At 42.4% G+C, this 17,633-nt stretch overlaps 1 protein-coding gene across 7 annotated transcripts in view; it reads right to left on the reverse strand.

The window, feature by feature from the left end:
* LOC109427338 (extracellular sulfatase SULF-1 homolog) overlaps positions 1 to 17,633 on the reverse strand; it is a 244,272-nt gene that overhangs the window by 51,254 nt on the left and 175,385 nt on the right. For all 7 annotated transcript variants that reach the window (XM_062858925.1, XM_062858922.1, XM_062858924.1 and 4 more), the window contains exon 4: positions 3,445 to 4,931. In XM_062858925.1, the coding sequence (XP_062714909.1) occupies positions 3,445 to 4,439 (995 nt within the window). In that variant the 5' untranslated portion in view covers positions 4,440 to 4,931. The remainder of the gene's footprint in view (positions 1 to 3,444; positions 4,932 to 17,633) is intronic.

Below are 17,633 nucleotides of genomic sequence, written 5' to 3' on the forward strand. Positions count from 1 at the left end.
TTCCTCCATGAATTCTTCGATGGATTCCTTCCTGTAGGGATTCTTCTTGGATTTTCCCAGGAATCCCTCCAGGAATTCCTTCAGGCATTCCTCCAGGGATTTCCCCAGAAATTTGCCCAGGATTTTTTCCAGGGATTAATCTAGGCATTCCCTCAGGCATTCCTCCAGGGGTTCCTCCAAGAAATTTTCCAATTTCATCAGGTCCTGTCCATAAAATACGTAGACTCTTAGGGGGGACGGGCCAAAGTCTACGCGCCTCATAAATTTCGAAAATTTTGTATGGACAATAGTCTACGAGGGAGGGGGGGGGGGGATGGAGGTGTCTGAGATGGCTATAACTGAGTCTACGTAGTTTATGGACAGCGCTCATGCATTCCTCCAGGAATTTCTCCAGAAATTATAACAGGGATTGCTCCGGAAATTCCTCCAGGGATTGCTCAGGGAATCACAAGGGGAAGTCCCTTGTGATTTCTTCAGAAATTTCTTTCGGAATCTCTCCAAAACTTTAATCATGGGTTCTCTTAGAAATTTTAGAAATCATTCCATCATCTTTTCCAGAGACGACTTCAAGTATTTCTAGAGGAATTCCTCCAGCGATTTGTATCGGAATACTTTAAGATAATTTTACGGGGATACATACAGCAGCCAGGAAATTATCAAAGAAGTCATCCGGGATTTTTTTTCTCAATTTTCCAGAAGAATTCGGTTAGAAGTTCATCCACGGATTTGTTCAGGAATCTTTTTATGAATTTCTTCAAGAATGTCCCTTGCAGCTCATGCATCATGCATAGAAATCCTGTGAATAATTCAGGAATATATCGTATTATTATTTTCTCCTAGAAGTCCTTCAGCTTTTTAAGGAAAGAGACGAACCAGCCAGCTGAAAGTCTCTTAAATAAAGACAAATTAATCAATCAATCAAGTCCTTCAAGAAGTTATCATTGGATTTTTTCAGGAACTCCTTTAGAGATTCCTCTAGAAGTTTTTCCAGACATGTTTTAAAGGTGTTCCTTTAGAAAGTCGTTCAGGGATTCTTTCAAAAAAATAGTCAATGGATTCCATTAAGAATTCCTGTGGGAATCCCTCGAGTTTCCTCAAACGATTGTGTTGGGACTTATCCTAGGATTCCTTCAGGAATTCCACCAGGGATTTCCTTCCAAAATTCGTGTACGGGTTTCTCCAGAAATTTCTCCATGAAGTTGACTAACAGAGGATTCCATCAGGATTCCAGCTGTTTCCTCATGAATTCACTCAGAGATTAAATCTAGAATAGGTACTTAGAATAACTCCAGGGGTTCTTTAAGACATTTCTCCCGTGAATCCTTCAGAAATTCATCCAGTGAAGACTCTTTCGGAATTCTCCCAGAGATTCTTCCCAGAGTTTCTCTAGGGAATGCATCATCCTTCTTCTTCATCCTTCTTGAATTCTTCCAGAAATTCCTTTTCGAATACATTCCAGTGATTCGACCAGAAATTCATCCAGGTGAGTTCAAGGGTTTTTCCAAGGATTCCAAAGATTAATTGAATGTTCTCTGGAAATACCTCCAGAAAACATTTTAAGAACTTCGCCAGGAATTCCCTTCAGAAATTCCAACAGGGATATCTCATGAGTTTTCTCTAGCGATAGTTTCAAGGCTTCTACGAGAAATCTTCCAAGAATTCTTCCAAGGATTCTTCTGGGAATACGTCAATTCACATTTCTATAGGATTAAGCTCTGAGATGAGTATATGCAGTACATGAGTGCATAAAACTGTCTTTAGGAAAATAATGGCAAGGCTGTACTCGGAACAATACAACTGAAAGTTTATTCTTATAGAAACACATACAGGAACTGAATGAGGATTTCAATATCGTTCCAGAATTTCCTTCGGTGTTTCCTCGAGGAATTCCTCCAGAAATTTTATCCTGATTTATTCTCATGGGATTTCTCCAGGAGCTCCAGCTGGAATTCCACAAGCGATTCGTACTGTGAGTCTTTCAAGAATGCCTGCTAGGCCTCCTCCAGATTTTTTTTTACTGTGATACCTGCAGGAATCCCTCTAGGGATTTCTCTTGGCATTTTTGCGGGGATTCTTCCGGTCAGTCTTCCTAGGATACTTCCAGAAATGCCTTTGGTGATTCTTCCAGGAATTTTTCTAAGGACTCAACCAGGAAATCCTTCAGAGATTTTATCCATGCACAACTCTAGGAATTTCTCATGAGATTCCTCCTGGAGCTCCTCTTGGCCTTCTTCCAGGAATTCCAGCTGAAGGAATCTCAATAGAAATCTCTAGAGGAAACCCTTAACGAATTTCTGGAGATTGCATAGTTGGAATTTCCAGAGAAATCCTAGTAAGTATTACTAGAGAAATCTCTAGTGAAATCCCATCAGGAAACGTGTTCCTTGAATATATACCAAGAGGAGTGCGTAGAGAAACCCCTGGAAGAATATAGAGTAGAGGTATTCTGGAAAAATCCACGGAGAAGTTCCTGAAAGAATCACAGGAAAATATTTTGAAGGAATCCCTGGGAGATTGCCCGATAGAATTTCAGCGATAATGCTAGGAGAAAGCCCGAAAGAAATCCCTTGAGTATTTCATGGAGTCCCAGCTTGAACTCCTGGAGGTAGGCCAAAACGAGTTCTTAGAGCAATCCCATGAGGAATTTCTCGAAAAATCCAGGCTAAAATCTGTGAAAGTGTTCCTGGTGGAATCGCCGGAGAAATTTCTGGAAGAATCCCAGGAATTTTTCTCTCCAATCTCACCAAGAATTCCTGAAAAAAATCCCAAAAGAAATCTATAGTGAAATCGCTAGAAGAATTCTGGGTGTTATCATAGTGGAAATTTCTAGAGAAATTCTAGGAGGGATTGCTGCAAGAATCTCAGCATGACTAAGTGTAGAATTAGCTAAAGGTTAAAATACACATTAATAAAAACAAAAAATCTCAGCATGAATTTCTAGTAAAACTCGCGCAGAATAAACATGTTTGTCAAAATAAGGTACGTCATTTTTGATGGCATATTAAGGTATAAATTAGAAAAATATACCACTTGATTCTAGTAGGATTCGAGCCAACCACTTCGTATCGCTAAGTCTGACGCTTTATCCAACTTTGCCACAAAACAAATTACAATTCTTCGGAAATGAAAGTAAAACTGGATCCGTAGTCCCACCCTAGCCGGATGTATCACCGACGGTGATTCACCGTAATAACAATTAGAGCAACATGTGAAAACGGCATTACAGCCATAGCGACTATTGTTCTTCTTAGATATATGCCCAATTTATTATTCATTAAATCTTTTACCAGTAACAGGTAGAGCTGCCTCCCCTCTTTCTGTTAATGGGGCCAATTTGCATAAATAAATTGAAATCCACAAAGGAGTGATGGGAAAAGCTTCCGTTTCGCCCTTTTCACATATTGGCCTAAAAAATAACAATTAAAACTAAAAAATTTTACTTACTGATGCGTCGTGACGTTGAAGAACAGGTGACTATACTGCGGCGCGGAGTCTTCCGGTCCATGCGGCGCCGGGAAACTCATCGTCAGCAACACCGGCTTCCGATGGTTCTGATGCTTGCTCTGCCTCAGAAAGGCAATCGAATCATTGGCGATCAGATCCGGATAGTAATCCTTGCCGTAGTCGAACCCGTGCTTGATCTTCTGCCCGTTCATGTTGATGCTGTAGTTGTAGTACTTGGAGTTCATAATAAGGCCACCCCACTCGCGCCATCCCGGCGGAATGTACGAGCCGTTGTACTTGTTGAGATACTTGCCGAAATAACCCGTTCGGTAGCCCGCGTTCGACAGGTAGGTCGCGAACGATCGGGTCTCGTGGGTGGTCTGCCAGGTGGTGCTGGAGCAGTTGTCATTGTTGGTGAACACGTTGTGGTTGTGCACGTACATTCCGGTTAGGATTGACGATCGCGCCGGGCAGCACATTGGGGTGGTCGTGTAAGCATGACGGAACTCGGCGCCGCCTTCGCGAAGAAGCCGCAGAGTTCGGGGCATGAAGTTCAGCGACCCAAGTTCAACGTCCTGATCGTCCGTCAGTATGAGAATGATGTTGGGCTTCCGTTCTCGCGCTTGCCGGATGATGTCGTTGATGGGGGAGTCCTGAGCGAGGATCCCCTCGACAACTCCGACGCCGCTCTTCTTCACTCGTCCACGGCCGTCGTGAGGAGCGCGAACTCTACGATAGGATGACCTCCGATGGTGGCCGTCCCGGTAGTGATGACGCCTTCGCTGCTGATAAGGACTGTGCTGATAATAGCCACCACCGGAGTTGTAGTCACCGTGCTGCGACAGCGAAGACCCCGAAGATCCATCACCTCCAGGACTTCCGGCAGCTTTGCTTACACAATAAATCACAACGAAAAACCCCAGCAACACTAATCTATATTTAAAACACAGCTCGAGCCAACGAAGCGCCATCGTTTCGCGCCTTGGGCCACACATCGGGCCTCTGCCTAAAAATATCACAGTCACTCCACCGAATCAGGACCAAAACGAAAAATCACAAAACCCAGAACACTAGTCACTCTTCCTTGGCGGGCGACTCTTGATGGCACTTAGCCGGTCCCCACTCAAGCTCGAACTCGCGAACGTGCGCGCTATTAAAATATTTCCTCTTCGTTTGCACACATTTTCCACTTAATTACATTCATAATAATAATCAACTTGATTAATGGCATTCTGTGCGCGTCCCTTTGGGTTTGCGAGAAAGAAGCCCGGGAAGGTCGGTCGTGGTGGTCGCGCGTCGCCGTCTGATCCCTATCGCACTGCACTAAACTGTGTTCAACGCAAACCACGCATCTAGGCGAACCATGTGCGGTGTGATTCTACATATAAGCTAACGACTGACTTTTCCGATACGGCTCGTTGAAGATGATCAGACCTGACGTCGCCGTTGCGGATCACTTGTCCGCCGGCAGCAGCAGCTCAGTATTGCTGTGGAAGAGAAAGAAGCGGGAGACAAAGAATTAGGTTCATCTGCTGTGCGAATTAGGGATAAATATGTGATTTTTCCAGGGATAAATGGCTTTCACTCGCGCGTAAAAGGAAAAGAGAATCACACATTTTATGAGACAGGGGTTGTCAAATCGTTGTCTTCTTCATAAAGTAGTCTTCGATTGAAGTCACTCGCTAGTATTATCGGCGGCCATAGCTCTGTCAACACAGTAGTCCAGCATCTGCGTGGACAGCTCTGTTGGCCAGCGATGAGGTGCTTAACGCTTCCGAAGAAGACCTCGTTGGCCTTGACGACTTTCATTTATTTAGTTAATATCAAATTCATGATAATACTGAATCAACCATTTGCCGCCATAATACTCGATTTGCAGCTGCAGCTCTCCAACGTCGGTCACGCCCAACACTCGCCAGATCACGCTCCACCTGGTCCGCCCATCGTGCTCTCTGCGCTCCACGCCTTCTTGTGCCAACCGGATCCGTTGCAAACACCAGCTTTGCAGGGTCGTTGTCCGGCATTCTTGCAACATGCCCTGCCCACCGTATCCTTCCGGCTTTGGCCACCTTCTGGATGCTGGGTTCGCCGTAAAGTGCAGCGAGCTCGTGGTTCATCCTTCTCCGCCACACACCGTTCTCCTGCACACCGCCGAAGATCGTCCTTAGCACCCGTCGCTCGAAAATTCCGAGTGCTTGCAGGTCCTCCTCGAGCATCGTCCATGTCTCGTGTCCGTAGAGAACAACCGGTCTTATTAACGTCTTGTACATGGTACATTTGGTGCGAGGGTGAATCTTTTTTGACCGCAGCTTCTTCTGGAGCCCATAGTAGGCACGACTTCCACTGATGATGCGCCTTCGTATTTCACGGCTCACGTTATTGTCAGCCGTTAGCAAGGAACCGAGGTAGACGAATTCTTCTACCACATCGAAAGTATCCCCGTCTATCGTAACATTGCTGCCAAGGCTTGTCCTGTCTCGCTCAGTCCCACCTACCAGCATGTACTTTGTCTTAGCCGCATTCACCACCAGTCCGACCTTTGCTGCTTCACGTTTCAGGCGGGTGTACTGTTCTGCCACCGTTCCAAATGTTCTAGCAATAATATCCATGTCATCCGCCAAACAGACAAATTGGCTGGATTTCGTGAAGATCGTACCCCGGCTGTTGAGCCGGCTCGTCGCATAACACCTATCAGGGCAATGTTGAATAGCAGGCAGGAAAGTCCATCACCTTGTCGTAGTCCCCGTCGAGATTCAAATGAACTGGATAGTTCACCCGTAATCCTTACGCTGTTCTGCACACCGTCCATCGTTGCTCTTATCCAGGCTTGTCCACACTGAGCGCATGAAAATTCTGCTCTTTTGATTTAAACCACAAAAACCATCGTGTTTATGCAATCTTCTTATCCTACCTGATAGAAGGATGTTTGAATATCCTAAATGATATTTCGAACTGTCAAAAAATCGCACCGCAGTGCCGCACTGAGCGCGCAAAGAGAAATTCACTGAGGTGAATTCACCCGGGTGAAATTCTCTTTGCGCGCACCGTATGGCACTGCAGTGCGGTTTTTTGACAGTTCAAAATGACATTTAGGTAATTTCAACATCCTTCTATCGGGTAAGATAGGAAGATTTCATAAATACGATGGTTTTTGTGGTTTAAATCAAAAGAGCAGAATTTTCTTGCGTTCAGTGCGGACAAGCCTGCTCTTATCAGTCTAGTCAGCTTCCCGGGAAAGCTGTTCTCGTCCTTGACGACTACGAAGCGCTTATTAGATGTTGATACCAACTCCTGAATTGGATATTTACCCCTCGATCACATTCCCGCCATTTTGTACGGTAATCTGCAACCCTATTACCGTTTCCAGAGTGTACACAGTATGAATTCGCTAAGGCTAAGGTTAACTGTCTGGCACAGCAGTTGCTGGGCTACTTCACTGCAGCTGTTAAGCTGAGGCTCTCTTTGGACTCTCGACGAGTGCTTGGGAATATAACATCAGTTCATATACACAAACAAAAAAGACGTTTACCCACTAGCGTTGGGCAACTTTGAATCGATGATCGCAACATCAATGTTTTTGTTCCGATTAATCGATATTTTGAATCGATGTTGAAGGCCCACGAAATTAACCAAATCGATTTTTTACATTCGATTTTTCTTTCGATTCAAAAATATATTTTTTTCCGAATGGATTCCGAACATTTTTTTGTTGAGAATCCCTCTTAGGAATCTAAATGAATGTTTCTTAATAATGTCGAAGATCCCCTCTTAGGAAACTTCTCAGTGCTATGGGGCTATCTCTGGGGATGCTAATGAGATGTATTTCAATACTGCAGGAGACTTTCTCTCAGGATTCTTGGCGAATCCCTCGTAGCATTCTGGAAGAATCCGTCAGGGAGATCTGAGGATATACGTCTAAGCATTCTGGGAGAATTCCGAGGAAAAATTTCTCTCAGGATTCTGAGGAAATCCATCACATGATTCTGGGAGAATCCTTCTCGGGATTCTGAGGAAATCTCTCAGAATTCTGGAGGAATTCCTATAAAGATTCTGAGAGAATCCATATTAGAAAACAGGAGTAATCTCTTCCAGAATTCTAGGGAAATCCTTAATAGAATTCAGGGAGAATTCCTATTGGGAGAGTTTTTCTCTCTTTCCTGGGATAAGAGCTCTCAGGATGCTGGTGTGATAATTTTCAGAATTTTAGAGGAATCCTCAGAATTATGGAAGAGTCTCTTTAAAAATTCCGGAATATTTTTTCTCAACAGTATTATATGGGAATATCTATCAGAATTCTAGGGAATCTCTGGATTCTAAGGGAATTCATTCCAGGATTTTGGGGTTTCCCTACCAGGGATCCCTTTCAGGATTCTATAAAATTTATGGATGATCTGGGCTGATTCCTCTAAGGATTCTGGAAGACCCTTACTTAGGATGCCACTCAGGATTCTGAGGAAATCTTTCTCAGCATTTTCAGAAACTCCTCTCAGACTTCTTGGAGAATCTAACTAAGCATTCTCAGAATGGTGGCAAAATTCCTCACAGAATTGTGGGGAAATATTTCTTAGGATTCTGGGGGAATCCCACACAGGATCACTAGAATCCGTCTCAGGATTCTGCGTAAGATCCTTGCAAGATTCTGGGGGAATATAACTAAGTATTCTGCGGGTACTCTTCCCCAGATTCTCTAAAAATTCGGCTTTCTGGGGTAATCCACGACAGGAATCTGAGGAAATTTCTCTCATGGTTCTGAGGAATTTGTCTCATGGTTCTGAAGAAATCCTTGGGATTCTGGGGCAATAATTTTCAAGATTCTAGAGCACTTTCTTTCACAATTATAATTCATTGAAGAATCTCTCATGAGATTCTGGGCAGAAATCTCCAGAAAAATTTGGATTTTGGAGAAATCTATTGGAGAATCCCTCGCATAGATTTTGTGATTCCTCTTAGGGTTCGGAAGAAATCGTTCTCAGAATTCTACGAGAATCCCAGTAGAATTCTGTTTTCTGTGTTCTGGAAGAGTTGCTCCCAGAAATCGCTTTCAGGGTTCTGGGAGAATCCCTCATAGTAATCAGGGAAAAACCATGACAAATTTATACGAAAATTCATTTGGGATTCTAGTGTAATAGTTCAAAGAATTTTAGAGGAATCACTCTCACAGTGCTGGGACAATCCCTTTAAGGCGAAACTGGAAGCATTTCCTCACTTTTTGGTTTTTAATTTTTTATTAAATAACGAAGCAATATTTTCAAAATCGGTTTTCGTGCACATGTAGAGTATGGATCAAGGTATCTTCTGATTTTTTATGTAGGGAATCGCGCCACTTGGGCGGTGGTTCTATATTCGTCTGTTTTCCACTATAACTCAGTCAAATTTGAACCAATTGGCACAACTTTTGGAATGTGGTGAGATAGGTATAGTACACTGAAAAAACTGCAATCAATTATTTTATGTTTTGTACACATATATTTTTGCAATTTGTCTGGACAAATGATGTTTATGGGTGACACACATAACGAATTATTTTTTGCTATTTATCGTTTTGATGTGTGATCACACATCACTTATATATTTGATAGATGTGCTCAAATGGTTTTTATATCTTCTATATCTATATCTATATATATATATATAAATGTAGTGGCATACGCGGGACCGCGCATAACTTGCGAACGGAGGGCCCGATTTGGGTCGTCTTTGTTTTGTTCCGTTAGTTTTCACCCAAGGATGGTTTATGAGGCAAAAAACATGGAAAAATTGGGAGTTTTTGAAAATTGATTTTCCATATATTTTGACCGGGGACTTGGTCTTGGCTAGAAACATGAAACGTCAAAAAACGCAGTAGGCAAGACAATGTTTGCCGGGTACAGCTAGTTAGACAATATAATTTTATCGGGGATTAATGTTACAACGAGATTACAAGTTTGATCCAAAAAGCTGTTAACATGATTTTAAAACACAGCTCATTTGGGAAGAGTCAAACATCGTATTGCACCCTGTATTTCACTAAAAAGTTGGTCGATTGGTTACCACCGATGAGTGACCAATCGATCAACTTTTCAGTTCCGAACCAGGTTTTCGGATGATGCTTTAAAGTTGTGCTCCTGAGAATTCTTGACTTATTTCAATTTGAAGCGATTGAGGATGACTATGCCATGCTCCAGAGAATAGGGTCGCGATGATTCACGAAGAAATAACTCCACTACGAGCTGCAACTCCCTCCGCACGTTATGTTGAAAACGTGTTTCAGTCGCCATTTTTTCACTTTGGGCATCGCCGGCGGCTGACCCAGCCACTGATGTAAACACGGTTTCGATATACATTGTTATTATGTGTGTACACACTTATTTTTTTGCTATGGGTGATCACACATACCAATGATTTGTGAAACTAATCAAGAACATAAACAATAACCATGTTTGTTATATTTTGGGTAATAAAATATATGTGTGAGAAGGTCGATTGAATCGATGTGTAATTTCACATAAAATAAATATTTGCAGTTTTTGCAGTGTATCTACCCGTGTACAACATTTCAAGTCAATTGGTTCAAAATTGACTGAGTTATAGTGGCAAACAGACGAATATAGAACCACCGCCCAAGTGGCGCGATATCCTAGTGGATAATATTTTTCGTTTTTGCAGAAACCATTTTTGAACAAAATTTCACAAAAAAAATGGTTTCTGCAAAAATGGAAAACATTTTCCACCTCAAAAAAAATCAGAAGATACCTTGATCCATACTCTACATGTGTACGAAAACCGATTTTGAAAATATTGCTTCGTTATTTAATAAAGAATCAAAAACCGAAAAAATGAGAAAATGCTTCCAGTTTCGCCTTAAGAAGTTTAGGGGAGTCCTTTCAAATATTCTAGGGGAATGTCTTTCAGGAATCTGCGGTAATTTTCTGTTTTATGTGAGAATACCTCTCAGAATTCATGAGAATCCTTTACAGGATGCTGGGAAAGTCCATTCCAGAAGTTTTCGTAATTTCTTCCAGGAAGATTTTCGAAAAAAAATCTCTCAGGTTTCTAGGTATATTTCTTTCGAGAATCTGGAATTACTCCTCTTATGATCCCTCTCGAAATGCTGGAAAATCATTCGTAGAATTCTGAGCAATACCTTTCGGAATTCTGGCAGAATTGTTTTCAGCATTCTAATGGATTCCACCCAGAATTTTTTGGGAATTCTGGCTGAATTGTTCTCAGCGTTGTAATGGATTCCATCCAGCATATTTTAGGAATTCTGAGAGAATACGTAATAGGATTCTAGTGGAATTCTTCTCAAGATTCTGGGTTCCTACCTCCCAGAATTCTGTGAGAGTATATCTCAGGTTTCTTTGGCAATCCCGTTCAGTATTTTGGGGGAATCTTTCTCAGGATTCTGGAGCATCCCTACTTAGGGTTTTAAGCCACCCTTTCCAGAATCTCTCACAATTTATCTCAAGAATGTGAAAGAACCACTCTTGGAATTCCTCTCGGGATTCTGGAAGCATTCATCTTAGGATTCTGGAATATTTTGGAAAAATCCCATAGGAGAGCTTCTCTTAGAATTCTGATACAATCTATCACAGGATTCTGGGAGAATTTCTCTCGGGACTCTGAGACAATCCGTGTCATAGATATGGAGTAGTCTCTCTCAGGATTCTAATAAAATCCTCAATAGAATCCAGAGGGAATTCTCAGGATTCTGGTGTATTGTCAGCATTCTGAAGAAATCTTTCTCATAATTCTAGAGGAACTGCTTTCAGAATTCTTAAGGAGTCTCATTAAAGATTCTGGAGGAATTTCTATCAGCAGTCTGTGGGAATTTATCCCTGTACTATATGGGAATACTTCTCAGCATTCTGGGGAATCTCAGGTTCTCAGGATTTTTCTTTCGATTCTAAAAAAATTTTTTTTTTTCAGAATGCTGTCTCAACGTTATATCTATTTTCGATACCATAAACTTGAACTATGAAAAAGCAGCAAACGAATCATTTTATAGTTTTGTAATATTTTCTAATATCGAATCGATGTGAAAATATCGATTCAAAGCTTTCGATTAAATCGGTGAATCGATTCTGCTGATCCGATTCGAATCGATTCACAAAAATCGATGTCTCAGCCAGATTTGCCCAATGCTATTACCCACAAATGGAAATTGGGAAACCCTCCGTCACAGGAGCTTGATAGCAAATATAGATACACTGTCATCGATTCCCATTCCGGTCGCCTCGGCCTCGCATTGTTTTATGATGCATCATAAATCCCATAAGTTAGCAAGTTCGTTTTGTTGGCTAACATGCCTACAACAATAATAAAAACAACAACAACAACAAACACTAAGACGACAACAACAACAACAAGAACGATGACAAAGCCACCAAAGCAAAAGGTCGAAAACAAAACGACCGATAATCAGTTGACTACCGACCGACAACATCACTTTTTCCTTTTTCTACTCACCGACAGTGACGCCAGTCCGGACATACCGACGACGACGGTCGGACTGTCGGTCGGACCGGTGACCATAAATTTCTATGCTCTTTCTTTGCCAACCCCGACAACAGGACAGAAGAACCCGAGAGAACGGTTGTAGACATGGCGACGACAGCTCCTGTCATCGTGTCGCAGCTTTGAATAGCATATACAGCGACACAGAGAGAGATAGAGGTGGTTTGCTGGTGGTGATGTTTGCCATAAAGTTGATATATTAGAAATGGTTGGTCCCTCAATTTGTAGGAAGATATTATCTCTGGGTTGGTATCTTAGGCTGGATTACACGCTAGAGAAGCTGTGCAAGTAATGCTGACGACCGTGACCTGAGGTTTTGCTCACCTCGTGACGGCTTTTTTTGTGCTTACCTTCAAAGGTCCTATGATCTTGGTCGTCCTTCAAAACGTAATTGATTTTATATCGGCTATGTGGACACCATCTTTCAACAAGCTGTTATACTTTGCTCTTTTCGTTGTTGTCTACAGCGTAGCTTTACTAAAGCACCGAGCTTACAGTAGCCTCTCATTTCAGATACCAAAACACTGGCTCCTGAGGCCTGTTACCGTTCATTTGGGACATTTATGCCATCTCCATAATGAAAGCCTATTTCATCATCCTCCTGAGTCCTGAAGGGAAAATAAAGGAAATATCGAATAGGATTAGGATAGGGATAGGTAGGGATATAGAAGAAGGGGTACTATCGCATAAGCGTAACACAATGGGTCCAAACAGCGCCCTGAAAAGGGCACTGTAGTGACGTATAAAGCGTAAAGAGAGCTTATAACTGTTTACCACAGCGGGTTGAGAACAACAGAACATCTTGAAGATTCAGGTTTCAAGTTTCACTTAACACCTATGTGCCTGAGCCTCATTTTGCACCCAATTTCAAAACTTCAAAAATCTGAGTCTGAGCCGTTTATCAACGAATGTTAATGAAATTTTGACAGTTGATCACAAAATCCTGCTAGTTTATGTAACCGGTGTCATGGTTCCGGATTTTACCGTTGTTCCGGATTTATGGCTGGGGGTACTGGGCTAACCTCCTTATCAGATAGAGGTGCAACCTATAATTTGCCTTCGAAAACATGCCGCATATCAAACTTCATGATTTTGCAAAACAAGAGTATGAACTTCATGATTTTGCAAAACAAGTGATGGCACAGCCCCGTACCACCTTTCGACAGCTCAACCATTGCGCAACATACGGTCCACACCGGACGAGACCACCCCGGTGATGGATCAACCGTGAGCAAAGCATAGCTGTCAGCAGGTATGTTGGAAAAGAGAGAGTCAGAAATAGTTGTAAATAAAAACAAACAAGATTACAGAGAAGACTGGCAAAATGGTTTTTAAGTGAACGAAGAAATTAGAAGTTGTGAGTTCGAGATAAAACACATAGTAGAAATTGAATTTGTGGTAGAGCCGATAGTCGTGGTGAAAAATAGTGGAAGCTAGCGATTTGTAATTATTCGAAAGGTGAGCTAAATTGATCGAATTTTGTTGGGCTTGTTTGTAAATTTGATATTAATCTGTAGGATCCAATTTGATCGAAACCCGCGCCTAGAAACCACCATTACTGGAAGGAAAAATAGAAGACCATTAAATGTGAGTAGTTTTAATTAGAAGTAAGCATAAAAAGAAACAAATAATTGAGATGCGTTTATATTTCATTTGCTATTCATGATTTAACAATAAATAGTTTCAAGCTGCCATAACTAAAGTGCTGCTGTGGAAATTTGGTTTCAATTAGGGTGGTCCGATTTCGAACAACAAGAGTATTGGATCATGTTTCTAGAGCTTTCAGATACACCGACCACTTATCCGGATGTTCTGGACCCAGGTGCCCCCAGGGAAGTGGCCACTTTCTGACCAGTTCTGAAAACTAGCTTGCGACATATCGAACTTCCTGATTTTGCAAAACAAGAGTATTGGACCATGTTTCTAGAGATTTCGGATACACTGGCCACTTCTCCGGATGTTCCGGAAACTTGGTGCCCCCAGGGAAGTGGCACTTTCTGACCGGTTCTGAAACCTTGCTTGCGACCATTCAAACTTCAAGATTTTGCAAATCATAGCCCAATACTCTTGATATGCAAAATCATAAAGTTTGATATATCGCAAACTAGGTTTCAGAACCGGTCAGAAAGTGGCCACATCCCTAGGGATACCAGATTTCCGGAACATCCGGAGAAGTGGTCACTGTATCCGAAATTTCTGGAAACATGGTCCAATACTCTTGTATGGCAAAATCATGAAGTTCATACCAAGGTTGCAACCATTCATTTGCGAAAATTTACATTCATTTGCTATTATCTCAGTTCAGAAGCATGCTATCGAAAAACAATGTGTGGATGAATTTAACCTTGTAGCTTTATCTGAAAGTTTGCCGAATAACATTGGGGTCGCAAACGTATACCAAAGTCGTGAGCGAGCTGTGAAGGTAACTTTCCACAGCGTGAATGAAATTTACATTCACCGCGTGGAGAGTTGCCTTCACAGCTCGCTCACGACTTTGTTATACGTTTGCGACCCCAATGTTATTCGGCAAACTTTCAGATAAAACTACAAGGTTAAATTCATCCATACATTGTTTTTTGATAGCATGCTTCTGAACTGAGATAATTGCAAATGAATGTAAATCTTTGCAAATGAATGGTCGCAACCTTGGTTCATACTCTTGTTTTGCAAAATCATGAAGTTTGATATGTCGCAAGCTAGGCTTCAGAACCGGTCAGAAGTCCCACTTCCCTGGGGCTCCAGGTTTTCGGAACATCCGGAGAAGTAGTAAGTGTATCCGAAATCTCTAGAAACATGGTCCAATACTCTTCTTTTACAAAATCATGAAGTTTGATATGTCGCAAGCTAGGTTTCAGAACCGGTCAGAAAGTGGCCACTTGCTTTGGGGCATCAGGTTTTTGGAACATCCGGAGAAGTGGCCGGTGTACCCGATATCTCTAGAAACATGGTCCAATACTCTTGTTTTACAAAACCATGAAGTTTGATATGCCGCAAGCTAGTTTTCGAAGGCAAATTATGGGTTGCACCTCTATCTGATAAGGAGGTTACCCCAGTACCCCCAGCCATAAATCCGGAACAACTGTAAAATCCGTAACCATGATACCGGTTACATAAACTAGCAGAATTTTGTGATTAACTGTCAAAATTTCATTAACTTTCGTTGAGAAACGGCTGAGAATCAGATTTTTGAAGTTGTGAAATTGGATGCAAAATGAGGCTCAGGCACATAGGTGATAATAAGTGTTTACCGAATACTCGAAAACGCAGTTGCGCAAAAACTGGACAGTTGCAACATTTTAGGTTATCCAAGGACTTTCGCGAGTCAGCACCTTGAGATCTACAAGCGTAATCGATGGATTGTAGTCACATAAGTGACACGGTGCAACATCCTACAGATTCTTAGAACATAGGTCTGTAGAGATGTTGTTTTCAAAGATATTCTAGGACCTCCAAGAACTTCCGCGAGTACAGGCCTGAAAATCTACGAGCGCAATCAAAAATTGTTCCTATATTAATGGTGCGGTGTAACATCCTACAGATTCATGAAGCATGGTACTGTAGAAATGGGTGAACGCGCTACAATGGACCACCATCCGCCAGGTGTTGCAGAAATGCCGCGAATACAACGTGCCCACATATCCTTTGTTCATCGATTTCAAATCGGCGTATGATACAATCGATCGAGAACAGCTATGGCAGATTATGCACGAATACGGATTCCCGGATAAACTAATACGATTGATCAAGGCGACGATGGATCGAGTGATGTGCGTAGTTCGAGTATCAGGGACACTCTCGAGTCCCTTCGAATCTCGCAGAGGGTTACGGCAAGGTGATAGTCTTTCGTGCTTGCTATTCAACATTACTTTAGAGGGTGTAATAAGGAGAGCGGGGACGAATGGACTGATTTTCACGAAGTTCGTTCAGCTGATATTGATATTATTGCTCGTAAATTTGAGACGATGGCGGAAACGTACATCCGACTAAAGAGTGAAGCCAGGCGAATCGGATTAACCGTTAATGCGTCAAAGACAAAGTACATGATGACAAAGGGCTTCAAGGAGGATTCACCGCGCCCGCCACCCCGAATTTCTATCGGTGGTGATGAAATCGAGGCGTTTGAAGAATTCGTGTGCTTGGGCTCACTGGTGACCGCCGACAACGGCACCAGCACAGAAATTCAGAGGCATATTGTGACAGGAAACCGTGCTTACCTTGGTCTCCGCAGAACTCTACGATCGAATAAAGTTCACCGTAACACGAAGTTAACTATCTACAAAACGATGATTAGACCGGTAGTTCTCTATGGGCACGAAACATGGACCCTACGTGCAGAGGACCAACGCGCCCTTGGAATTTTCGAACGGAAGGTGTGGCGTACCATCTACGGCAGAGTGCAGATGGAAGACGGGACTTGGAGAAAGTGAATGAACCACGAGCTGCATCAGCTGCTGAGAGAACCAACCATCGTCCACACCGCGAAAATCGGGAGACTACGTTGGGTGGGTCACGTCATCAGGATGTCGGATAGCAACCCGACTAAAATGGTTCTCGAGAGTCATCTGACCGGTACAAGAAGACGTGGAGCGCAGCGAGCGAGGTGGATTGACCAATTGGAGGACGATCTGCGGACTCTAGCGTGCGCAGCTTTTTCTTTTTTCTCACTCACTCTCGTAAACAAACACGCGAAAGAAACAGATAATAGAGGGGGCACTTTATCTCGCTCTTTCTTGCGTTCAACAAAATGAAGGAGCGAGAAAAAAGAAAAGGCTGCGCACGCAAGTGTCTGCGGACCATACGCAGAGTGCGGAACTGGAGACGGACCGAGTGGAATGGCTACTATGTACGTACAGCAGAGGCCACCCCGGCCTTGGCCTGATCGGTAAGTACTAGATCACTTGATGTGCCTTGCGTCATTGTCCACGGTTCAATATGCCAGCATGAATCCACTGTCACACAACTGGGGAGGCTGTTTCGATAGCTGTTATAAAACTGTAACTCTTTTGTTTTGGTTTCATGATGGTTCTATGAAACTGCTTTTCAATAAAAAAAAAGGTGTTTCAAAGCAGTATTCGTACAACATAGGGTATTGGTTCCCTTATTAAGCATGTGGCTCCCATTTTCATCCTACGAAAAACAAAGGATTGAAGCACTGTTTGTTTTGTTTCTTATTTTTGTATTTTTTGTTAGAAGTGAGCACGCATGAAAACAAAAAGAACGGAATCAATCGGTGCCGTAATCGCTTGTTTTCGAATAGGATGAAATTGGGAGCGTGAGATTACTGATGGAACACAAACCCTACCTGGAAAATTCCCTGATTACCATAGGATTTTAGAGATTTTAGACTAAGAATTCTGAAAAAAGCCTTGTGGGAATAGAATCAGAATTCGGAGCATCCGTTTTTGCATTCTAGAAGAAAACGTCCAATGAGTTCAACGATATCAGCGTTAGAATTTGAATGGTACTTATTCAAAACCATTGCAATTTGCACGTATGAATGAAGCACGTACAATTTGTTCTATGCCACTACAAAACAAGAACCAAAAACCAAGGCCATTACGGATAGGTAGTGGAATGGCCCGGGATGGATGGTGCGCCGGGTCTAGGTGGTTTAGGGCAGTCTACACTATACGGTCATTGATTTATTTGCCCTGCTTGCATGCCATTGCATATTCAGAGAGTAAAAGGATGGA

Source organism: Aedes albopictus, chromosome 3, assembly GCF_035046485.1.
Source record: "Aedes albopictus strain Foshan chromosome 3, AalbF5, whole genome shotgun sequence".
Taxonomy (NCBI): Eukaryota; Metazoa; Arthropoda; class Insecta; order Diptera; family Culicidae; genus Aedes; species Aedes albopictus.